Below are 26,267 nucleotides of genomic sequence, written 5' to 3' on the forward strand. Positions count from 1 at the left end.
CAAAGTCATCCAGCAGCGTCTGGAAATGAAAAACCAGCTGGGGTGGAAGGAGGGAGCCGGAGAGTTAGAGAGTGGAAATGAATGCATGAAACTTTTTGACTACAAAATGTACTAAAACAAATACATAAAGAAATCTAATAGTGGTGTAAGGTTTGTCCTAGAGATACACCCATAACTATTCAGTAGATTTATATTTATGTATTTATTTGTTACGTATTGTTTTGTTAAGTTAGGAAAGCAATGTTTAAGTCGAGCCTGATGTTGCCTTACACATGAAGAATGATCCCTATCACTTCCACACAGTGAGCTGATTATTATTATTATTATTATTATTATTATTATTATTATTATTATTATTATTATTATTATTATTATTATAATACAGCTCATTATTTAAACACTGATATTGGATCGCACTCGGTATAGCCCAGGTATCGGGACTGAAAGAGTCAGATTGGTGCATCCCTACGTTGTCCATATATTACTATGGTCGTTACTTTGTACTTTAAAATAAATCAAGTTTTATTAAAGAATCCTCCGTGGGATTGTTTTTCAGGAAGTCCATAAATAATATATGTATGTATCCATATATGTGTTTTTCTGTTCTCCTTTCTGACCTTGTTTTGTATATCTGACAGCAGAATACAATACATGGAAATGTGATACTGACATGTGACAATGTGCAGCTGTTAGCAACTTTTGTATGATGTCGTTTCTTTTAGGTTGATATATGTATTAATGCTGTCACATATTTCAGTCACTTCTTATGTAACACATACATGCTGTATTTTCACTGTTTGTGTGCATGTGAATGACGTACACAGCCTTAACCATCGCTCTGACTGTAACCTTCTATTTATAGCTTGACAGATTGTGTATAATGGTATGATTTCTGTGTGAGCAACTGGAAATCACCTCACTGGGGAGGGAACACACACACACACACACACACACACACACACACACATATGCTGGCATTGTCATGGGAAATCTTTGTCACAGTGTCCAGGGCCTGGTGCCATATGGCTGGATTTGACAAGGAAGGGAAAAAAGTCGGTAACCAGCAGATCAGTGGATGAACACAAACACAAACACTGTGCCAAAAAACATGTTGCAATTTGGTTTGACCAAATGTTTGTTCTGTGTGTAAGAACCAGATAAAGATTAAATTCCCTCACCTAATGAATAATTCAACAGAATCTAATTGAAGTGGACAATGCAACGCATGGATACAAATATAGACACTTATATGTGGAATATTAATTGCATCACAATGGCAATTATGCAAGGACTCATTTCCTATCATGCTGAGTTTGAATCTCTATTATTTAGATTCTCCGCTTAACTGTGACTTGATACCTTTGTCCCAGGTGGAAGGTGTGGCAGCGGTCCTGCGCCTCCTGCCAGAATCTTCTTCCGGACTCCTGGATGGTTGAGAAGGTATGTCTCCTCCATTGTCACTCAGCCTTGAGAAGTACCAGACAGAAAAGTGTGTTTTTTCTTGTTCCTCTCTGGGTCTGTGTTCTTCTGGCTTTTGTAATTAGCCGAGTGGAGAGAGCCTTGGCCGGTTAGCTGCTCTCTGACAGATGGCAGGATTAGGCAGGGTTTGGAGGCGGACACTTTAATCTGAGGAGCTAATCTCTTGCCTACCCCTGCGATTGGTGGGCAATCCCTACAGAAAGGAGCAAGAGAGGCGGGGATGACCAGCGGCCCCACGAGAAACGCCCGGATCACTCTCGAACAAGCTAAGATCATTCTGGAAGGAGAGTAATCTGATGGATTTAGTGACACAGCTGTCCGGGCATGAAGGGAGGCCTTCACATCAAACAGGAGAGCAACAGGAAGTAGCCCTTTAACCAGGACTGTCACAATAACTGTTTTTGTTGGACGATATATTGTCCCAGAAATATGTGCTGTAAACAATATTATTGTAATTTTAAGACCATTTTATGCCACTGATGTAATAATATAGCATAATAATGAACACCCTTTCAAGGAGCAATTAACTTTGAGTTCTTGAGAATATTCAGTCATTGGAATTAAATTAAAATATCCTAAATAAATAAAACATTTTTAAAATCTTGCTAAAATGTAGGTGACATTCTTATGTAAACTAACACGCAGGCATATCGTACAATAGGTCGATAACTTAATTATCATAATAAGCCTACTTTTCACCTCAAACTACTTTAGAAACTCATTTGAATTAGGGCTGCAACTAACGATTCTTTTCATTGATTAATCTATCTATTACTTTCTCGATTAATAGTTGCCTTCATAGAATATCAGAAGATACCATCACAACCTGGAGCCCAAGGCTTTGTCCTCAGATTGCTTGTTTTGTCAATGTATGATCACATGTCGACTAATCTCTATCGAGCTCCAACAGGAAGCACTTTAATGTGAGAATGTCATTTTGGAGCATTCAATAGAAGAATTGTTGTAAATAATTAACATTTAGCTGCATTGCATTTGCTAAATTCAAGCAGCTCTATAGCTTAATTAGGACCAATTATGACTGCAGTCAGCCCTGCCTTCTGATTGGTGGAAAGGTAAAACATGTAGCCTGTGCTTTTAAGATTATTTACTTGAAGCCATGGAACCTTGAGAGCAGGCTGGTCTTCCGCCGTGCTTAACCTGCTAAATGGTTAAAAGAACATGGACTACATGCTTGATTCTATAGTTTAAGTGGTCACTGTGAATGAATAGAACGACTGTATAGCAGTCAGCTAGATGTTAACCTAGTTTAAATTGTCAAGTTCTATTTCTGTTGTTCATCTCTTTATTGCATATTTGAGTGTTTCTGTATCAAACCTGTGAAAACCAAGAACGTGGTTGAGTTCTTATGCGTTCATTAAATCCTTCCTCTCCTTCTCGTGGTCTAACCAGGCAGGTGAGGGAGGCCTTGGGGGAAGCTAATGGAGTAGCGCTATATCAATCATACAATCACATGACATCACATCTCATTTAAACCCACATACAGTAGGTAGAGTAACTAAAACACTGTCCATATATTACATTTCATCCACCTACAGAAAACGAATCAACACCACATGTCTACATCTGTTCCCAAACACATTAATAAAATAACAGTTTCCAATTCCTCGTCATTTATTCTTCATACAGGTCATGAAATACATAGAAGGTTGTTGTGTACATTTACTTTAAGATGAAAAGCAAACATATTCACAGTTGAAGCCAATCAAATACTTAAATCATACAGTCACAAACAACACATTTAACTTTTAATGCATAAATCAGTATGATGTATGCGTAATGTGACGACAAACTGAAAAAGGGAATGACGCAGCAAGTCAGCTCATCAAGACTCCCTCCACCCTGGATGAAGGCTCTTCTCCTCCTCATCCCCTTCCTGGATGCCCAGTTTTATATTTGTGTGTGTGTGTGGGTGGGTGTAGATGACATGAGGCTGCCCCCTGGTGGTCACTTCTCTATCAGTGAGTCCAGCTGCTCCTGCAGGGAGGCCAGCTGTTGGAGCAGAAAATAGAAGTGGGGATTGATGGTCGACAGCCCAGGGTTGTAATCGGAGGGTAAGTGGATGATGATTAACATGTCTTTTCACATTAATTTGCTGCCTTTATTTGTCAATACAAACAACGACCCCAGACAGTGGGTGGCCACTATGCCATAGCTGCTAAAAGGACTCCGCTGGTAGCTGCTGACAAATTCAATTTCATGTGATTGAATTTGAACTTTGCCATCAGGCATGAAAACTGTTGGGTCTAAAAAAGGACAGCAAGCACAATGCCATCTGCTAACATGGCATTTGACATTCATACAAGATGAATTCATGCTCAGTGCTGAAAGCTGCTCACAGTGAGGCACTGATCCCGGGCTCTTACAGAAAGGTTCTTACCTGCTCCATCTCCTGCTCCTCCTGCAGAATGATCTCATCCAACAAAGCTTGGAAGCGGTTCTGAGAGAGGAGAGAGACAAACAAGATTGGTTCCGAGTCAACATGCTGAGCCTCATTAAATTGTGACGGCTTTAAAAATCGGTGTCTGCCTGGACTGCTCATGTCACCATCTCGTCTCTCACAGAAAGGCCACTTGGGATGGCAGTCGGAGAGAGCTGACCTTTTCCCTGCGACTGCGATAACGACTGGAGATGAGGCTTTGACGGTCCCAAAACACCGGGCAATAAGAGCTCTAAATGGCACCGTAAAAAGGGCCATGTCTGCTCATGTTCCACTCTTTGTAAAGTCTCCACTAAAGAGCGCTTTATGACTGCATAGCAATGCTTATATAGTAAAGGGTTGATGGGAGATATGAAATATTTAAGGCTTTAAAAAAGAAAATAAATAATTGCGTGTGTGTTATCAGCTGTTATTTATGTTTTCACATCACTGTTGAGACTTATGCAGCATGAAGACTTCTGCCTCCAAGCTCATCTGCATGTTCTTGTTTATGTTTCTGTACATGCAGACCTAGTTTCTGAATTAGTGGGGGGGGGGGGGGGAGTACGAGTGTGTTCACAGCTTACTTTGAGGGCCTGGTTTTCCACTTTCATGATGAGCTCCTCCTGCTGTTTCTTCCGGGCACGGGTTTCCTGCAGTTTGGCCTTGACGCCGTTGATCTGCACCTGATACTCCATGACTGCAGGGAAAACAGCAGGGGGTTTACACGTTACCACTGTCACTCAGACAACATGTCATTCAGACTTATGCTTATTCTTGTGCAGAGAAGAGTAGACAGAAGAGCTGGAGAGAGATGATGTGGCATAATTTGAGCGCAACACTATACACTCACAAAGCCACGAGGATAAGATATGCGCCTTCGCTTGTTGAACCACAAGGATGCCTCCAATTCGGTTGACAAATTGCGGTTAATGGGAACAACAAATCCATTTAAAAGGACGTGAGCCAGCAGGCCGAAGCACTAAAAGATACAACTAAATCAGTCTGCTCCGGGCTCCACAGAGGGTTCTCATTAAATCCAGCCAAAGTGATATTGCCTCACAACAACAACAACCTGTGGCTCCATCACCATCAACTATCTATCCTCTGCTTCCCCTACAACTGACTCTCATCTCATCTCAACTACAGCCCATCTAATATGCAAAATCAAGCAGAGAGGAGTCCCTGCAGACCCATTTATTACAACTTTGCAGGGCTGCCAGAGCCGTACACAGCCAGACTCTGCTGGGCTGCTGCAGTGCAGCTGACTGACAGCTCCATGTATGTAGATAAGGGGGCATTGAGCTGTCAGGCTGGACAGCTGTCTGAGCCGCATGCTGAGCCACAACACCTGTCAGACTGGTTAGTTGAGGAGAGCATCTCTGTGGGTGAGGGCGTGTATTTAAGTGAAAGTAAGGCTACTCATGAGTGTGTGTGTGATGTCTGACCTAGAAAGGTCAGCTCTGATCAGATCCAGAAACCTTGCTAAGTTTATTTTTGACAAGTATCTGAGGGGGGTTTGATTTAATCTCATGTCGGACTGTTTCTAGTCTACAAGTCCGTTCTGAATTCAGCCAACATGCAAGTTCTCGGCCATGACGGCTAGGAAAGAAAAACTAAATAAGTGATCACACTGAGGTGTAATACAAGTTGCAAGCACAGCAGGAAAGATTGCGTAATTCTAGTGCTGCACTTACTTCCTCCTACACACACACACACACACACACACACTGTTTTGGCTCTACACAATATAACCCATAATTATATTTTTCCATGCTTCAAAAAGCTTTCCATGCAATCACCAATATTCGTCACAATCTGTGCATTCTTCAACACCATGTAAATAGTTTTTCTGAGTATAAAAACTCACCTATCTGGTTGTTTCTATCACTTTCATGCTGTGCAGAATCGGACTCGTTGAGCTTCTCTTGGAGCTGTCGGACCAGATCATCCTCCGTGTCCATGATATTCAGGTCCTCGTCCTCGTGCCGGTCCCCTTCGTCCTCCTCATCCTCACTGGAGCTGCTGATGTCGTTGAAGATCTCCCTCAGTTCGTCACGCTGGGCTGTTCATGCGGAACGCACATTAGTGTTATTAACGTGGACACAAAGATGGAAACGGCGAGAACACTTGCTGAGGTTCGATCTAGGTCACAGAGACTACAGTCTAGTGGGAAAAAAGAAGATGTTAGGGATAAAGTCTTGCATGACGTAAACCAGGTAGGATTATTGTGGACTCCAAACACCCAGAATGTGAACAGACTCTCTGACATGGCGAATAACAACTGTGCTCTAACATTTGGTGCAGAAGCACGAACCCGCTCCAGTCCGGCATGTTCACAAAGCCGTATGTAAATCAGTGGCTTTCAAATTGTTTTGTTCTTGAAATGTCGCCGTTACAACACTGTGCTTCCACATCTTATACAAATGAATATTTGTCATGCCACTCACGCACACCACTCACTGAAGCATCGGAAGGTGTAAGCACTTACTATGCAGCTAGAAGCTACGAACGTCTTCCAGGGAATCCAGAGGCAAAAATAATCTTATGGCCCAAAAGTAACTGCTGCTTTAAACAACGGGGGCAGACGCTATCAAGAGTGACAAGGGTGGTGTGCATGTTCGAAATGAAGAAGGACACCTTTGCTGCTGAGGTGTGAGGAGACCATCAAATAAATCCTTGTACACCAGTCAGGTCACTCACAAGAGCAATCTGTGCCGTTTCAAAGGAGCTGCACATTCTTAAACCCGTATAAAAACAGACGGGCCAAGTTTTTTATTCCACCATTAAAAATGACAGTGTAATCGAAACGCACCTTGCTTTGTAGAGCTTGAACAATAAATCAGACGATACCATCTTATAGCAGATATATCGATATCTGTGTATATGTCAGCCGATAAGGAAAAAAGATATTGCAGTCCAGAAGAGGAACCAAAAGGAAGAAACTGTCTCCATTGCTTTGTTTGTCCACTAGAAAGCACCTAACAACTTCATTTTTCTAGACCCACTTAGTGCATATCTTGGTCATAACCCTAAATAAATTAAGGGATGCTACATCCTTATGTAAAAATGTGTATTTAAGATGATCCATCATTATCACATGCTTTAAATGTGCCTCAAAAGTACAGTATCAATCAGGTGTTTCTGTAGGCCATGTGATAGAGGCAGCTTTAACTGAGTGGAGGAACCAGCATGCACTCTGAGATCACAACATCTTACTGCCTATGATTCACTCAAGAAAACATTTCCCTTACCAGAGGATCCATGACCCATCTTGTGTCCTGAGGTGCCAGGCGAGGAGTCCAGATTGGCGAGAGAGCCGTGCTGATCTGCTTCCTTTGACTCATCTTCTGCTATGATTTCCCAGCCTGTGCATCATGTGTTAAGGTCAACATGATCTCTGTAGACTCCCCTCCACGTTCAGTAGTCCTACTTTAAAAGACTCACGGTCCTTCAAAACTCTGCTCTGAAGTAGACTTGAAGGGTAAAAACCGGACGATCCTCCACAGGAGACGTCTCAACTTTAACATTCATTAGTGCGTCGTGTGTGTATGTCTGCTGCGGCATGCAAACGCTAAAACTATCATTGGAATCCAGCTTCACTGTGAGCAACTAAGCAATAATAATGAGCGGTCCATCTCAATTAACACACAGCAAGCACTCAAAGCGGCCCTGCTGTGCTCTTATTCTGTCAGGCAAGTTTAGAGTTTCATTAGAGTGCTAATAGCCTCCTTCCAAAGTGAATCTCTCTCACAAAGACATTAGACAGAGTAAAGTCAGGTGAGCCAGGCAGGAGTCAGGACACCCAGTTGGGCTCTGGATCAACATACTTTGGATGTTAGATGGGAGTGAGGTTATGTTTATCTAAAAAAAAAAAAGGACAAAATAGAACAAACTATCTGAAGCTTCTTAATAGCTAAAGTCATAGCCAGGGGTTAGATTTCACATTCATAATAATGTGATTCATAACGTGCTATTTATTGCTGTTATATGAGATATAAGCATTGTTCTGCTGATTGGTTCGCTTTTTAGGCTTCGCAAGATGGACGTGCAGAACACTTGTAGTTGTCCAAAAGGATACGGACATTCACAGCGTCAGCGTCTGTGCTCAGCAATCTCTTCACCTCCTTTTCCACATCAGGAGATTCAATGTACTGCGAGAGAGAAAGAGATTGGGTTACAAGTAGTGTTAGCAGCATCTCTATCTCCGTATCTCTCTCTCTCTCCCACAGACAGACAGACAGACAGACAGACAGACAGACAGACAGACAGACAGACAGACAGACAGACACACACACACACACACACCAGCTGGCCGCATGCCAGGAAGCACATTAGCGATTAAAAACAGAAGGGGCCAAATCAATATGCCTCGGCTGTGCACCTTCAGGAAGATTTATTCAGAAGACAAAGTAGAAGTGTAGTGCTCAACCACACTCGCTTTCACTTTGATCAAGGCAATAGTGAAATTGCTTTTCGCATGCCTTTGGGGCAAACTAAGACGGAAAGGCTTTATTTATATGTAAATCTTAGTTTTCACGTTCACCAGTTCCCTTTTTATGAAATGTAAATGTCTTGTTGGAAGTAAGCCTAGGAAAGAGTTGGATAACCAGACGGGATGCTAAATAGATGGAAGGGAAATGGGAGGGGAGCACTGAAGGGGAAATTAAAAATGTCAAAACCTTCTTCTTTGCAGTTTTCCGAAATCTTCTCTTGCGTGTGTTCTTCATAGGGCAGGTCACTAGAGACCAGAACAACAGGATTAGTGAAGTCAAAATGGCTCAATCGGCTGTGAAAGGCAAGTTATGCCTCCTGCGTTGCTGATGTGCCAGGTTTTCAGCACAGGCAGCTCAAAACGCTTTTGTGTGTAGAGATTTGTCGACTTACTGCCGTGGTTCCAAACAAATTTCTTGTCCTTGTCTTTGTCCTTCTTCTTGCTCTTGGGGTCGGTTCCAGTTGGCTCCTCTAAAGGAGGGTAAAGGTCTCCATCTAGTGTACACACCAGCATCTAACCCATGGAGGCAAAAATTAAAAGGTAAATTACTCTGCATTCTGCTGACTAATGTTGTTGTATTACAGTATTATAACAAAGACAAAACTTAAGTTTTGAAGGTTAATGTAAATTTAAAAAAAAGGTTTAAAGTATTGTTTATTCATTAGTGGTATCCTAAACTTAACAATTGAATCAAATTACTATAACATCTTACATTTCTAAAGCTGCTCTACCTGGCTTCTTTTTTTTTTTTTTTTTTTGTCCTACTTGAACAAGAAATGTATCCTAAAAGGATGACGTGCTAAATTTAATGCCACTGCAGTGGCTTACCTGGCAGACATCCGCAGTCTTGTAAAACGTCTTCTTGTCCACTGTTTTCAGAGACTCGATCATACAGGGCAGATCCACCAGTTTGCAGGCCAGAGGGACGCGGTCTACTCTCACTATGCCATGACGACCATCAGCTGCAAATAAGAGGGACAACATACTTGATTATAATGACATGTTGTGTGTGAGACAAGCTTTGCCATTAGGACACTGCAGTCAATGTTAAGTTGATGAACAGAGAGTTCAAATGCAGGTGCAAAAGTAGTAATGTATAACTACACTGAAATTTAAAATGCTAATTAAAGAATGTTTAAACAATTCCAATATTTTTTTAATTGAAATAGGTCAGTAGATATATCAGTGCGTCCATAATTACGAACGGCAAAGAATAGAAATCTTAGTTTCACTGTAAAGATATTTACATTTCACAAGTTCTATTAAATGAATTATTATTAATTATTAATTATTAATTAATTAAATTGTTTTGAACAGTGATGTCACACAGGTGGGACATAAAAAACAGAAGTAAGACTACTGATAAACGAGCTTACGGTGCAACTCGATGGTGAGTCTGTCTTTAATGTTCATACTGCTTGACTGGGCAATCCTTCTTACTGTTGAGGCGTACTCCTGTAAAAGAAAAAAGATGAATCCACGTCATTCTCAGCAAATGGTCACATTGCATTTTATAGAGATAATGTGTTTCAGCATGTCTCACCGAAGGAAGCCTCAGGACAAACTGGCTCTCCAACTCATAAGGAGCATCCTCCTTACTCTTTGAGCCGGCCTTTCCAACTAGAATCAAAACGCACCAGAATGAACAGAGTGGTGAAATAGCTTGGTATGTATTTATGAAACTACTATGTATACAACACACAGTGATGTTTGACTTTGCAGCGATACAGTTCAATCTGGTTTCAGTAGTAAAGGAGAGTTAGTCTTTATTTCTGAGCTTGGCCCTTCACTCATACTAGGCCTCTTAGAACATCTCTAACCATCTTAAGCATAACACTGAGTAGATCTACTCACACTCTTCTTCAACAACTTTTAATGCTCATTGTAGGAGCCGTGTATTTGTGTTTAAGTGTGATATGCCTCCGAGCACTAGGTGGTGTATGGTACATGCAGAGTCTGGCAATTTAAGTTACTTGTTAGTTGCACAGCTGTTGCTGATTAAAAGATGAACAGTTTTGGACTGTGCATCCGATGGCTGTATTTCTTTGAACTTTGTGATGAAAACTTGTTGGAAATGATGGACACAAAGTAGTATGGACATTGATGAGAAAATAAACGCATTATGATATGAAGTATTAAGAAAGACTGAATATCGTTTTTGTGAATACACGTCTAAAATATTCAGCCCAATTAGCAGCTAGGATCGGCTAAAGTATAAGACTAAGTTACTACAACTCATCCTATTTTATATGTAATCTCTTCAGGGATTTTATACTTAAAAGCTTATGTCAGATTTAAAATTGTTCAACATTTTAGCTACCTGTATTTCTGCTCTGATTTGGTGCTTGATCCTGTTATACATAAAGGTATACATTCAGTCTATTACACTGTAGGATCTATATATATATATTTTAAAGTACAGTAATCTTTTCTTCTATTTTCGGTTCAATTTTATTGTTGACATTTGATTCCTGCTGGTAAATAATGAAGTATTCCAACTAAAACCTCTTCTCAGCCGTCATCACTGTATGTAAAACAAGCAACACTATCAAGACATCTCTCAAAAATAATAATTGTATTATTAGTTCAATAAAAGACAGTCTCAAATAGTTTGATACATCTTAGTATAAATGTATGACATCTGTGTTTTGCCAATAGAAGTGTAAATCAAGTGAGTGATGTAGGACTAGTTGAGATTAATTAACGTCAGCCCTCTTATTACGTGGCATCATAAGGTTAGTGGTATTATACATAACTTAATGTCAGTGCAAACGTTGGGTGAATACAGCGAATCACTTGTAAATATTAGGTCAAACGTTATCCTTCAGTTTGTATAACGGTAAATACGTACAATGTTACAGACATCCCTAAAAAAACCGCTACAAATTCTCGTTATTTTGCCCTCATATTTCTTATTATAATGCATTAAGGCGTTATGTTTACAAAAGAGAAGGCTAACGTTAGCCATTGTTAGCTTAGCCGTTGGGCTATATCAAAGGCACAGGCTTTTAACGTACCTTTCAGTTTAGATGTCATCTTCGCTTTTGTAATGTGGACAGTGCAGCAGCATAAATGTGCTTAAATCGTAAAAATAACGCCCAAATATGTTGGTTTTGAACAATAAACAACACAGCTTAGCTACACGAAGCTGACATAAAAAATGGACCGAGAGGGAAATACGATGGTGATTGTATGGACTCTTGCTACATTCAGGTGCTCCTCGGAAATTTCTCACACTTTTCAGCACACTTTCTAGCACCCGGCCTAGACGAAGGTACAGCGTACCCCCCTTCTCAGAGACCCTTTATACCTTCCAGCATAGCTCTGTAAAACACATCTTTGTGATATGATAGCTGTGCCGTTTGCATTTTGTTGTATGATGTTGTTGTTGTTGTTGTTGTTGTTGTTGTTGTTGTTGGTGTTGTTGTTGTTGTACATAAACCTTATTATATATCAATTACATTAAAATACAGTGGTATTCTATTTAACAGGAAATAAATAATTAAGGACTGACATTAGTTTTTTTTTTAATTGACCCACAAGAAAACTATAATTTCCGATAATATGGAACGTCACATTTATTCCCGTCTAGTATTCTGTATCGCGAGACTTGTTACTCATACGAGTTTCGGGGGGGGGGGGGGGGGGGGGGATATGTGATATCAGAGATATCACATCTTTTGCGATGCTCAAATATAATTTATTTAGCAAAACATTAACGTTGTGGTGTGCATAGCTGTTTTTGCATACCAGTAATTGTACTATGTGTATTATAAGCTAAACAAACCCTTCCTTACAGAAACGCCCTGGGCAAAATAAGTATATTTTCCCCCTACAAAATCAGTTTTATTAATAAATAAATTGTAATCCCCCATACATAAGCCAAGTTGGTCAATGTAACCTAAATAGATAATCATATCTATTCATGTTACTTCCTGTTTAATAAAATGATGAAAATTGGAGATTTCACAATAAGAGTCGTCAGTTAGAACTAGTAGCACCAGCTATATAAATACTCCATAAAAAAAGGCCAAATTGACATTTTTGTTCATTCACAAGTCTTATTAATTACACGAAATACGTTACGTTAAGATTATATAGTTGTAGGTCTATTTAAACTAGCCACATCCTGCTATGGTGCTTTTACATCGGAATAAACAATGTACACTTTCTGGAAAAAAGTAGTTTTCACTTCCGGGCCGGAATCGACTCTTCTGTTTCTGTCGTCTTTCTGATATCTTCTCCCCCCAGTTTGTGAAACATATTAAGCTCAAAGTTTGCGTTTATCCACGACGACACTGCAGCATTTGACCGCAAAACAGCCGATATGGTTACTGTCATCAGTGCCTGGAGGGCAACGAGGACGCTGTGGCTGCTCATGCTAGTGAGTCTGTCTGTGAGCATCTGTGTTTGCCGAGCATCTTCATCATATCAGGAGGAGGACAGTGCCATGGAGAACATCGTTACTGACAAAAAGGTTGAGGAGAGCCACAGGCAGGACAGTGCGGACCTGCTCATCTTCATCATGCTCCTCACTCTCACCATCCTGACCATCTGGTTGTTCAAACACCGGCGGTTCAGGTTTCTGCACGAAACTGGACTGGCGATGATTTATGGTGAGATGCTCCACCGTGACTGAGAGACTTCATCAGTGTCATTACTGTCATTTTTGCACTGATAATTAGATTTTAAACGATTGCAATTCAATATCTAGAGTCATTCTTCCAACCCCGGCAATACATTACAGCTGTGGCGCATTTGAGTACATTTAGGAAATAACAAGAACCACAGGCCAAGTATACATCGCCTTAACAAGAAACACAAATCACAACAGATGAGGAAACATTTTCTTCCAAAGGATCATTTCAGACCAGGTGTTATACTTCCCCTTACTGCAAAATGTAAAACTAACACTGTTCCATAGGCCTGCAGACAAATATGTCATGATTACCCACATTTTTAAATGATATTAGGACGGGGCAATAATTCAATTTAAATAATATCCATCTTTTCATGGAATGGTATCGTGATGAAATCATATATCGAGATATCGTGATACACAACTATTTTGTCTAAATTGATAATAATGAAAGAAATAGAAATAGAAATTCTGATGTAAAATGTTTTGAGGGAATCATTTTAAGAATTGCAGTTTTTACATTACCACTAACTTCAATGGGATTAACAAACAATGTATACGTGGAAATATTAATGTATTTATTCTCCTATAGTTTCACTTGGTACCACCGACTCAGTGTTTACAATTCTATAGCGTGGGCAACATATTTCTTTAACACATTAAACTCATTTTGGTAAATTTGGTTACTGTTTTGAAAGAGCACAAGTTCTGTATTTATTGAACAAACCATCTAAATTACATGTGTGTAGGCTAATGCTAACTCGTGTTATAGCAGTGTTATGGTTCCAGGTAGATGCTGTAAGGTAACAGTTTAGTTATGACGATATAAACATGTCCCTGCTCAGTCCTGATAACTCCACCCAGGCAGCTAAGTAATGTTTTTCCTGGTAGCATGAAAAAGCCCAAAGGTTCACTTCTCTACACTGTGGTCTAGTGAGGCCAAGGATGGATGTGCTTGAAATAGACTTCATGTCGAGCAGGCTGCACAATATGTGACTGTTCCCTCCTTCAGTCATACGCCGATATAAATCCTGAGTGTACAAACACCTCTCACTGTGCTGTCATTGCTCTTTGGTGGCATTTCTGGAGTTTTCTGAGGCCAACCTCCTAAATAAGTTTATGAATGGATGAGAAGTTGCTCATGCTGCAGAAGAATATGTGTTACATTTTGTCCACCCACAAATGTGTTTTCACTTATATAGACTGATAGAACTTCTTTCACAGCAGATATTTTGACATGTCACAGTAGGAAAAGTTCAGCTGAAGTTTAAGTTTATTTGCACAATTTAAAAATACACAAACATAACAAATAATATAAAGTGCAGGAAGAGGCAGAAAACCCACTGGGCTTATTTGAAACCTCCACCTAAATAATGTTAAAATTCCACAAGGGGTATAGAGAATATAAGATTAATATAGAGAAAATAACATGACTACATTTATAGGGATGACAAAGCTATTAAAACAAGAAATATATAATAACAACAACCATAATGACACTAAGTTAATCACAATAATGTGTCAGTTCCAGGGTCCGGCTGTTGCCATGCTGGTTCACTGGCTTGGCTTACTGGAGAACTTAATTGGCACAGAGCCGTCATCACAGTGTTCGCTGTTCCTGCTTGATGAGTCAAAATGTCTGATATGAAAAAGTCAGACCTGTTCTTTAAAAGAGTGTGCCTGTACAAACTGCATCTCTTACGCTCTCCGGTTAGTTTAGTTGCACCTGTCGGGCGTCAACTTGCACATTATTATTTTGACGAGTGTTTGGTGACATCATGTAATTCCTAACATTCTCCCGACTACAAGTCTTACCAGCTCATAACCACAGCACTACTTGTTACTTGTAGTGTTTCTTTAGAGTAAACATATAAGTACATAGTATTCTTTATATATCTGACAGGGACATTTATCCTTAAATGGATGTTAAATTGTTTAATTTCATTCATAAACTAAGCTTATTTCATTTAGTTTAGCTTTTTGAGGCTAAGAATTTGACTTTTTTTCTTCTTTTCTTTCCCACAAAATGATCTTACTGAAACATTGGATGGTCCTTGCAACAGCGAGCACCCCACATTCACCATTCTGGTGACATATCTTCAGTTTTGGCCGTCCTTGTTGCAAACACAGACGGCTTCCATTAATCAACTCTCCCCTCTGTATCCCATTCATCTCCCCCCCCCCCCCCCCCGCAGGCGTACTTGTTGGCGCGGTCTTGCGCTATGGTATCCACGTTCCTCGGGACATAAGCAACGTCACGATGAGCTGCCACGTTAACGCCAGCCCCGCCACTCTGCTGGTTAACGTCAGTGGCAAATTCTACGAGTACAATCTGAAAGGAGAGATCAGTGCCAACGAACTGAACGACGTCCAAGATAATGAGATGCTGCGTAAGGTAAAGGCCGTCAGTTGACTTGTTTGGATTCTGACCACAAGAACTTGTCTATATATCTGTCTGCTAGTTGAATGTTTCTACTGTTCATGTTGCAACTGTAACATGTAGAGCTCAACCAATCACTTGATGGATTGATTGGTCAATGGAGAGAGAGAAAATGAATTGGCAACTATTTTGAACTTCTTTGTTTTTGGACTGTTGGTCGGACAAAACATGGAATTTGAAGACGTTGAACACTGGTATTACCGTCATGTGTTAAGAAGCTTCCCATCTTCTCATTGTACTATTATAATAACTTTAAGTCTATTGTCCTGGCATCTACTTCATACCCAGATGTGTCATTTATGATTAATTAAATTATTTAAGTTATCCAATAAAGCAACCGCCAAGGATTATCCATTAAAACAACTTTGTTTTTTATTTCCTTCCCATTTCTAATGATTGAGAAAAATATTGTGTGATACTGTTATTTTTGTTTGTGACTCAGGTGACCTTTGACCCTGAAGTTTTCTTCAATATTCTCCTACCACCTATCATCTTCCATGCTGGCTACAGCTTGAAAAGGGTACAGTAGTATTTCACTCTCTCTACTGTTGCATACAAACTAAATGTTTGACGCCTGATGAAATAATGTCTTCTTTTTAATATGAAATGCAAAAATGCACTTATCCCTTGTCATCTTTAGATATGAATAATGATTAAAGTCATCATGATGTTGATTGTTGACGTGTTTATTGTCTTTCAGAGACACTTTTTCCTTAACATGGGATCCATCCTGGCCTATGCCTTCCTGGGGACAGTTGTTTCCTGTTTTGTTATTGGGTAAGAATGTTAAAAAATAACAACACTAAGAGAAACATCCAGCGTTCTGATTTCTAACGTATGTGTCTCTAAATTGCCGATATTTAATGCCACTGAAGTCAGTGTTGTTTATGATGATGTGCAAAACGACCTGCTGTTCCTCCGTCAGGTTGCTGATGTATGGCTGTGTGGTGCTAATGAAGCAGGTGGGACAGCTGGGTGGAGACTTCTTCTTCACTGATTGTCTGTTCTTTGGAGCCATTGTCTCAGCCACAGACCCCGGTACATATGCTTCTTCTCAGTCTTCAAAGTTTTAATTTGTTTACAAGTTACACTAATTATAACGGGGATTTACTTTTGTCTCTTGAATTGCTCCAAGCTTGTTGTAAACATTGTCACAATAAGGCGCACCCACAAACGACTCACCATAAAAGATTTGTCTTTCTGTAACATAAAAGCAAAGCCATAAAGATTAAGTATAAACCCCCCCCCCCCCCCCCCCCCCCCTCCCCGAAACACTAAACACAAACAAATTCATTAGAAAATGTTTTTCCATTGCAGTTTAAAGGCTGTCATTGAAAATCTTGTTGTATTATTTACTATTTCTAAAAAGTAAGTAAGTAAAACTGTTAATTATTAACCTGAACTTTTAAAGTATAAGTATATATTATTGAATTGAATCACAGCTCTTTACATCCGCTTCAACCTTGTTATCATTATCTGGTTCAGTTTGAGAGGAATTGAGTGTGTTCCTCTTTGTTCACAGTGACGGTCCTGGCTATCTTCAACGAGCTGCAGGTGGACGTGGATCTGTACGCTCTGCTGTTTGGAGAGAGTGTACTCAACGATGCCGTGGCCGTGGTTCTGTCCTCGTAAGTTGTCTTGAAATCACATCGCACTCAAACGAGTCTGCATCTCAAACCAGCTTGAATGTGCTCACATCTGCTAAACTAGGAAAATGCAAGTCATGCTTTTGCATCAATCAGCCAGTGACCTTTTAACTAACCTCATATCAGCTCATTAACGCCGTGCTTAACACGAGGTGGTCCCTAAGCTAACACTCAGGTTTTTCTCCTCTGCATGGGGACTGGTATTTCCACAGAATTGTAAATGGCAGACACAGTGGAGGGGCCGGTCCCGGCGGCGAGACTCTGACCAGCCCATTGAACGGGAGCACTAAGTAGAGCATGGCATTGTGTGCCCTTGCGGTGCCTTGGGACAAACATGACAAATCACCGGCCATTTGTTTTTTCGACTCTGGCTTATTCAACCAGAGATGCAGAACATTTAAATATTCATACTTTTTCTCTTTTTGTGGTGTTCTGAGTCTGCGACGAACACATTCCTAATTCCTTACTGCAGCGGCATGGGTTCGAATCCGACCCGTGACCCTTCGCTGCATGTCGCCCCCCTCTCTCTGCCCCTTTCTGTCTTCTCTTCAGCTAAAGGAAGAAAAGAGAAGCCCAAAAAAACAATCCCTGTACGAGGAGACCTACGATAGTGGTGGAATGTGTTATTTACAGTTACATCATATTGTAAAAGATTCCTTCTACATGTTCTGTGTGTGCTTTAACTGTAGCTTGATAAGCTGTGAAGTGTTTATATAACTCTGTAAACCTTCAGTCTGAGTTATTTCTGTTAATGTTTGACGTGATTTACTCTCTCTGACTGTACACTTGTGTTACATCAGGTCTATAGTAGCGTACCAGCCACAAGGGGACAACAGTCACACCTTTGAGGTCATGGCGTTGCTCAAGTCTTTTGGGATGTTCCTGGGAGTCTTCAGCGGATCCTTTGCTCTGGGAGTGGCCACCGGGGTCGTCACTGCTCTTATATCTTTTCTGTCATTTATAAGCTATAATAGCTATTTCTACTGTCCTAATAAGGCATTCCTACTCGAGCGTGTTTACAAAGCATAAGCAGTTCAATTACATCTGAATTATTGACTCAATTGTTAGTAGTATCCAAGTGTGATAAGTTAGTTAGGGGTTTTATAAATGATGTGTTGATCACAAAAGTTACCTTGTGCAGTTTGATTGATCCAAAGTGGTACAACCTTGTTTTGTAAAATAATAGTAGCTTTTTGTGCTGTGGATAATTGCTCCATTAGAAGCTGCGTCAATTTAAGAAAATGACTTTGCTTTGGAAACAAGTGAAATTATGTCTCCACAATGTCCGATTCTTTTCACATTCTCCTGCTTAAAGCAAAAACAAAACGTTTCTTTAGATTTTATAACATGAATTCATTTTGCGGTGTCGTTGTTAAACTCCTTAACTTTGTGTGCGTACGTGACTAAGTTCACTAAACTGAGGGACTTCCCGCTGTTAGAGACAGCTCTGTTCTTCCTCATGTCTTGGAGCACATTCCTGCTGGCCGAGGCCTGTGGCTTCACAGGTAACACACACACACACACACACACACACACACACACACGCAGGTTCACACACGCATCTCTGTGCAAATCTGTGAAGGTAGTTATTGATAAAATTCTGTTTACGCAATTTAGTTGTAGAGACGGTGCTGCATCTACATTCAAAATCTCTCGGAGCAAACTTATAATAATTCAAATGTAATGTTATTGTTAATAATCAGTGTTTGTTTATCTTCTAACTCAAGTTTCAAGTTCTTTATTACCATATGCTCAATAATTACAGTGAAGCAGTTGCAGGAATTGCACAATTAAAAGCAAAATGAGAATCAAAAGACAGACAGAAAATATATACACACACATAGATGTAAACAGGAATGTATTATATGTATGTGTAATAAATATAATTTACTGTATAATATACTCCTGAAACTTATGTATCTCCGTCCCTCCTGGTGTGTTGCAGGTGTGGTCGCAGTGCTGTTCTGTGGCATCACTCAGGCCCACTACACCTTCAACAACCTGTCTCCTGATTCCCAGGACAGGACCAAGCAGGTCAGACCCGGACGACAAACACGGCTCATTCTGCCTTTCTTTCTTCAATGTTTTGTGCCTTTTATTTTGACTGTAGGAACACAAGTTAAAGGAGGAGTTTATCACAGACCTGTCGGTGTCAAGAAATGTCACACAGCTAAAAAAGATGTTGATATTGTACTGTTGGATGTTGTGGTTCAGGAAAGCAGTCAGCCACCTACACGGGTTAAGAACTGATGCGATAAATCTGTAATTCACCTATTGCATTGAACCTCTACTTTACTCTTCTCTTCTTCACTCCACACACACAATGGAACTCTTTTCCTCATTCCTTGCGATCTTTAAAAACAGAATACACATTTAAATCTAAGCTCGAACCCTTCCTGTTGTCTCAGGCCTATGAACAGGTTCAGTGTAAGTGTGTGTGCAGGTATTGGGTGCTTTGTCTTTTAAGTATAATAATGCAAAATAACTGCATTTATATGTGCACTGAAATTCTAAGGTTTAGCTGTTGCATTTCTCCGCTGTGTTTCTTGGTGAGTTTAATCAGTTAATCTAAATCAGTTGATGTTGTTTCTCTTGTGTTGCAGTTGTTTGAGCTGCTAAATTTCCTGGCAGAGAACTTCATTTTCTCCTACATGGGTCTGACCTTGTTCACCTTCCAGAGCCATGTCTTCAATCCCATGTTCATCGTTGGAGCTTTTGTATCTTTTGCATAATGGAACTGGATCTGGTTCGCACTAAGCCTGACGTAACTCTTGGCTTGATCGCACTATTTACACTTGCATGTAAGTATTGGAGTAGGAATCTGGAACTGCCCCTAATTTCAGAAATGTTTAAGTTGCAGAAGAAGAAAGTTCCTACAGTATCACCAGCAACCATCAAGAAGCAAACAGTAATTGCTTTAGAGGGGCAGTACATACGTTTGACACAGAGTGAGGAGACTTCAGTAGCTCTCTGTTTTTGTTGTCCTTTCCTTAACCTCGTTCCCAACCAGGTGGCAGTGTTCCTGGGAAGAGCTGCGAACATCTACCCTCTCTCGTTACTTCTTAATCTGGGACGACGCAACAAGATCCGATCCAACTTCCAGCACATGATGATGTTTGCGGGTGAGTGGTATATTATATTACAGTTCACACAGATAGGAGAGGACATTTAACGGTGTCTATTTATCCCGCTGTAAAACATCTTTTTAGGCTTTTAGGAACACGTTCTAGTTTGTCTTACTTGTTTTGTGTGGAACAACAAACTCCGTGCTGTGCTCTTCAGGGCTGCGAGGTGCGATGACCTTCGCTCTGTCCATCAGGGACACGGCGACATACGCCCGTCAGATGATGTTCTCCACCACTCTGCTCGTGGTCTTCTTTACTGTTTGGATTTGTGGAGGTGGCACCACCCAGATGCTGTCCTGCCAGCGCATACGGTATGCCTCTATCAAACCCATTCCCGTGTCGAACTGGATTTGCAATTAGCACTTGTTGTACATTGGAGGAGTTTGACACGTCGGGGTGTTTCAGATAATGCCCAGACTTCATTTTTAACGGGTTCATCGGATTAAACTCCAAGAATAAGTTAATATAACCTTTGGCTCCGCTCTAATGAATGCTTCAGGCTTCTTACAGTACGGACAGTTTGCTCAGGAACTTGCTAAACGGGGGAAACACGCTTCACAACCCTGTTCTGCTCTGACAGTTTAAAGCTGCAGCTGGTTTACCTCTGCTTGTTTTCTTTTAACAGAGTGGACGTGGACTCTGATCAAGATAACTCCGTAAGTGTGGCTCTTGTGAAATACTTGTTGCGTTAATGTGACTGTAAGAAAACAGCTTAACCACATGTTCTGCGTTTTGTACAGATGAGTATAACGGACGGCTCAGAGAGAAGAAGCACCAAACAAGAAAGCGCCTGGCTTTTCAGAATTTGGTACAACTTTGACCACAAGTATCCTTTGACAACGAATGATTAGTTTTCATCAATGTCATCAACATCTAGAAAAAACACAATATTTTGAATAGAATTCAGTATTATAAACTGCAAATACTACAAAGCCTTTGTTGGATGAAGGATGAATGAAGGCTACACGATGATCGCTAGAGGCATCACACATGTTCCAGTGGATGTGACTATTGTAGTTCAGTGTCTGACAGCAGAGGGAGCACCACGTACAGACTTGAAGACAAATCATCTCTTTTATTGGCTGTGTAGTATGAAGGTCATTATTATATATTAAGTCAATTTACCTAATTAAAGTACTTAACTTTTCATTCATTCATTAATCACACACTACAGGAGTCTTTGTTTCTTTCCCCCGTGTTTTACCAGCTCTCTATTAGTGCTTGTTCTGTCTGTAATATGTCCTTGACTCGAGCCCCCTCTCCAGCTACCTGAAGCCCATCCTGACTCACAGCGGGCCCCCTCTCACAGCAACGCTGCCTCTCTGCTGCGGCCCCCTCGCCCGCTTCCTCACCAGCCCTCAGGCCTATGAGGTCAGACACTGGTTCATGCAGGAGCTATCTGTGGCTGAGCTGTTTTATCCTGTATTAACCAATAAAAAAATATATATTTTTTAATGATTCAGGAAGCACAGACTTCTTAGTGATAAGATTGTATTTCCCTGGGCAGATGAGGATACAATAATAACAGATTTACAACCTTTTATTGGTAACGAGTGTTGAAGTCACATCTCGTGCTTTATTCTGGTTTATGTGAGTATCTGACATCACTCCTCTTCCCTGCCACCAGAATGAGTGCCAGTTGAAGGATGACGACTCTGACCTCATCCTGACAGACGGTGATATCAACCTGACCTACGGCGACATCACAGTCAGTACAGATGCCTCAGGTTCCCACATGAGCGGAGGTCCAGCCTTCGCTGGCGCTGCCACCTCTGACGACTTGGACAGAGAGCTGACGTACGGAGATCACGAGCTCGTGATGAGGGGCACACGTCTGGTGCTGCCCATGGATGACTCTGAGCCGCCCTTCACAGACCCCCGCCTGCGGATGTGAAGATGGTCTTTAAACGCAGACCCAGAAATACCGTCCGACTCACACTTACCCGAGCCATCAAGCAAAAGAGCAGTACCTGACACTTCTCCTTTCACTCCTCCACACTTCCTCTTATGCTTTTGGCCTCATTCCTTTTTCTTCCTCACGATTACATTTTCTCACTCCCTCTAGTGGCAAATCACTGTCTCTACCTCATTCTCGCTCTGCTCCTTTTCCACACCTCTCGGACATCTGTCATAATTGTAATATAGTCGTATTTATTTGCAGCTTTATTTTGGTATTCAATTGAAAGTCAGTTTGTCATAGTTTGGCTTGAAGCTGTGTGTCAGTCACATTACTGTAGCATTGCACAGAGGTCTAGCAGCATGTTAGTGTGTAAATGCAAGTACCAACCACTAGCTATTTTCTCGATGTACAGTATATCACAAGAGTACTATAACTTTGATATGCATGCTGAGAATGCTTGTTTGTTTTTTTTCTTCGTATGGGAGATTTAGGGCTTTTGTGTTTTGGGTCTGACCTTGAATGTTGCTGCCTTCTCTCTGCGCATCAGAGGCATGCCGACCCAGTGGACAACTTTACTGTACATTTTGTTAAAATCAAGTGCCTGGGAATTGTAGTTTTAAGCCTGACAACCCATGATCAGCTCTTGTGCGCAGAGCCAGTTCAGGATGGGCAGTAGTTTTTCCTTTGTAAAAAAAAAAACGGGAAAGAAAAGATACAAAAAACTAAACAGAAATCTCTGTCCATAAGGTAGCAATATACTCAGTGGGTGTTTGTGCTATTCACCTGTACATAGTGTTTAACAGTGGGATGCCACTGATGCCGTTGTTGATCTCTCCCAATGACCTTTGACTGTGACATAGAGAGGGACTTATTTTAGAAGCTGGTGTCGCTCGCAGCAGAACGAAGGGCTGTCGATCCGAAGAAGAGATCCAAATGAACGCAGAAAGATTAGTGCCAATTCTGTCCTGCAATTTCACATTTTGTGAAAACTGAATGCGGACGACCTTGAAGTGTTTTGTATTATTTTTTTGCAACAGAGCTTAAGTACTTTTAAGCTGAGTCCCATTTGTCATAGACATTTAGCTTTGTGCATACATTTTCTATTACAATCGCACATTAATGTAACACTAGAGGATTCTCATTAAATGAACAGAACAATTATTTGTGCCAATGCTTAAATGATGTAACGTTTGATCAATTGACTTATTGATTAATCGGCTGATTGTCGTGGCCCTAGACGTTTAACGAGTTCCATAAAATCTATAAATAAGACCAATCCGTCCCTGACATGAGAAGGTATTTACGTTCAGCTCATCGTCATGATCTCTGCTGTGCACGATCGTGTTCTTGAGGGTTAACGGTTGTTGGTCAGCTGTTAATGCGGGTTAAACAGTCCCCGGGCAACACTGTGTTGATGTGGACAGAAGAGGATAATGATAGGGTTTCAGAAAAGAGTGAAAGAAATAGATTGTAAAATAGAGACATGAAGGAGGGATAGTTACAGTGTGTGTGTGTGTGTGTGTGTGTGTGTGTGTGTGTGTGTATGTTGGGGATGATACAGAAGTGGAAGGAGGAGCAGGCTATTGGATATTGCTTTTCCTTCCACAGTTATCTTCTGCTGTGCAGGAACCTCTAATTAAAAGTGTTGGCATTTGTTTTTAATCAGGCCTCTTGACACCACTTTGTCCAGGAAATGATCTTTTCTTTCTACCATTTTATACAAACTACACTGTTTGTGCTGTTGTTGAATTTTATTTTGTGGGGAAAATGATTAAGTAAAAGAGGGAGGGAAAAAAAAGCTAAATAATTTGCACTCATCCAATAAGAATGTTTTTATTGTTTTGCTCTGATGTTTTATGTAACAGCTGCTTTTTATATTATTTACCTTTTTGTATGTTTTTGAAGGTTGTGGAAAAATGAGCCAATTCATACCAGTTCAATGAATCTTGAATGAATGATCGGTAGACGTTAAGTTGGTTCATTGATATTTCTTTGTAAATGATTAATTACAAATCGCAGTGGCAGCCGAGATAGTTCTAAGTCCTTTCATACTGCTGTTACATCTCTCCATCTCTCCACCATTCAGGTACTTTGTGTGTATGTGTGATGCTGTTGCCATGACTTCTACAGAGCATGAATCATCCATCTTCCACTGATAGAAATATATATATATATATATATATATATATATATATATATATATATATATATATACACATATATACATACAGAATTGTTTGCCCCTGTTCTTCAACTGACTTATGAAATAATGTGAAATCTCCAAAAAGCTGATATAGGTTTTGGTGTTTGCCTACTGCTCTGCCAGCGCATGTTCTCTCTCTGTTCTCTGAATGGTGACTTGTGATGGGCTTTGATCATTGGAAATCCTGTCTGAAGTAGCTGACCAAAGAGGCCTGCTGTGCTTTGTGTTTTCAGACAGTTCACTCTATCTTTATACGGCAAACTCTCTGTGTGTGGATGTGTGTATGTGTGTCTGTGTGTTCATACCTGCAAGTGTATATGAATGTGTAAACTTGTGTGTGTGTGCAGGAGAGAGGGAGGGACACGTTATGTTCTCTCTCTCTTCCTCTGTGTTGCAGGTACTGACTGTTACATCTGTGTAAATATACTCTCACCTGTTCATGTGCGTGCAACTGTCAATAAATCGAAGCCTGTGCTTTTGATTAAAGCCCTCGCTCTAAAGGCCTCCTCATTTACCTCTTTTCCTTTTTTTGTTGCATGTCTGGGTCGTGTAAGAATGCAGCTGTCCAGCTCCAGAGATCATGCCGTCCACAAGTAATAGGAAAGAAGATTAGCGCCAGAAGGGATTTTATTTGAGTTGCATAACTCTGGGATTTTCACATTTTGCTAAGAAAAGGTTTATAATCTTCATAGCTTTGAAATGTGGCAGGTAGCCCGAGTCTACAAGCTATTAAAGATGGTCAAATATACCAGTGGGAAAAGTCAAGTTTAGACTTTAAAACTTTAGAGATAAGAGATTTGTTATTGTCCAGCAGACAAATGTGTCTTGGGCTCAAAGCCATAAACGGGAAAGGACAAAACATAAAATATTTCTTCTCTTTAAAACATTTTTATTTTTATTTTACTCTGTGGAGTTTTATCTCCTCAAGCCTCTAAAAGTTCAATTAAAGTTTTGGATGAACTTTTATGGCATATGCACGTTGTTACGATGGATCACAGATAGACACGGTTTCATTTTAAAGTATGTTTAAAAGGTTGGGAATCCATTCCAGTGAATTATGAAAAATAAACATGGATTATTATTATTCCTTGTTGTAGGTTTACTCTGGGATAAGACGTTTGACTCTGGATGTGTCAGACCTTCTCTAGTGAGTGATGTGACGGCTAAATGACTCCTTCTCGTGCTGTATTTATTGAATAAAGTCATTTAAAAAAGGTTTAATTCTAATATGAAATAGATACCTTGCTCTAATAACTGCATCTTATTCTCCCAATTTGACACTCACCAAGCTTAAAAATCATAGTAGTTTTTTCTGTCACCCACAAATATGTATATGAAGAATTTGACTCGTCCATCCAAGATAAAGAGGCGGAGTGGCGTTAATATGAAAGCCGCAACCTTTACAGCCAAGACTGATGGCATTTTGTTCTCCCATGGGGCTCGATTTGTGGCAGATATCAGGTAACATGTTCCTTATATGGGCACAACTCCCTCCAGTCTGCTCAAGAATGTCTGTCTAGTGGAGTTACAGTCCAGGGAGGGAATAGTCGTTTTAAAGGGCCACTTAGCTCTTTGGCTTGTGTAGATAATAGACGTCTCAGCTGCACCGTCTCTTTAAATCTCATTCCCACACAATTGTTTATGTTGTTGATCGAGACAAATCACTCAGTGATTATTCCACCAAGTACAAACTCATATTTGTAAATTGTATAATGGTATTAAATCAAGCAAACAGTCTTACTTGTTATAAGAAAGAAAATGACACTCTTCTACGACAACAAACCAGATGAAGGTTTCTCCTGCGCAACTTCTGTTGCGTTTGAATTCATCCATTAAATACTGGATTATTGTTTGTTTAGGGAAATGCTCCTTTTTAATGAAATAATAACCTGCCTGTACTCTT

The 26,267-nt window shown here is 40.3% G+C and overlaps 2 protein-coding genes and 1 long non-coding RNA gene across 3 annotated transcripts; 1 reads left to right on the top strand and 2 right to left on the bottom strand.

Moving 5' to 3' along the window:
- Positions 1-3,093: 3,093 nt before the first annotated feature.
- taf7 (TAF7 RNA polymerase II, TATA box binding protein (TBP)-associated factor) lies at positions 3,094-11,656 on the bottom strand. The gene is made up of 12 exons (XM_029440875.1): positions 11,429-11,656; positions 9,955-10,031; positions 9,788-9,866; positions 9,240-9,373; positions 8,804-8,924; positions 8,599-8,657; positions 7,998-8,070; positions 7,171-7,284; positions 5,787-5,981; positions 4,504-4,616; positions 3,878-3,937; positions 3,094-3,489 (listed from the first exon to the last, which is right to left on the bottom strand). Exons 1-12 carry the CDS (start codon positions 11,445-11,447, stop codon positions 3,445-3,447), a joined length of 1,089 nt encoding a protein of 362 aa, XP_029296735.1. The 5' UTR covers positions 11,448-11,656; the 3' UTR covers positions 3,094-3,444.
- Positions 11,657-12,542: 886 nt separating this feature from the next.
- slc9a6a (solute carrier family 9 member A6a) lies at positions 12,543-24,874 on the top strand. The gene is made up of 16 exons (XM_029441164.1): positions 12,543-13,027; positions 15,246-15,445; positions 15,933-16,010; positions 16,191-16,267; positions 16,416-16,528; positions 17,013-17,118; positions 17,937-18,078; positions 18,536-18,641; positions 19,082-19,170; positions 19,740-19,853; positions 20,147-20,258; positions 20,419-20,572; positions 20,887-20,917; positions 21,002-21,087; positions 21,527-21,632; positions 21,889-24,874. The coding sequence occupies exons 1-16, from the start codon at positions 12,739-12,741 to the stop codon at positions 22,153-22,155; spliced, it is 2,070 nt and encodes a 689-aa protein (XP_029297024.1). The 5' UTR covers positions 12,543-12,738; the 3' UTR covers positions 22,156-24,874.
- On the bottom strand, positions 18,828-20,775 carry LOC115014379 (uncharacterized). The gene is made up of 3 exons (XR_003832894.1): positions 20,073-20,775; positions 19,408-19,969; positions 18,828-19,240 (listed from the first exon to the last, which is right to left on the bottom strand). It is a non-coding gene; the product is annotated as an uncharacterized LOC115014379 (long non-coding RNA).
- Positions 24,875-26,267: the final 1,393 nt, after the last annotated feature.

Source organism: Cottoperca gobio, chromosome 10 (genome assembly GCF_900634415.1).
Source record: "Cottoperca gobio chromosome 10, fCotGob3.1, whole genome shotgun sequence".
In the NCBI taxonomy this organism is placed as follows: Eukaryota; Metazoa; Chordata; class Actinopteri; order Perciformes; family Bovichtidae; genus Cottoperca; species Cottoperca gobio.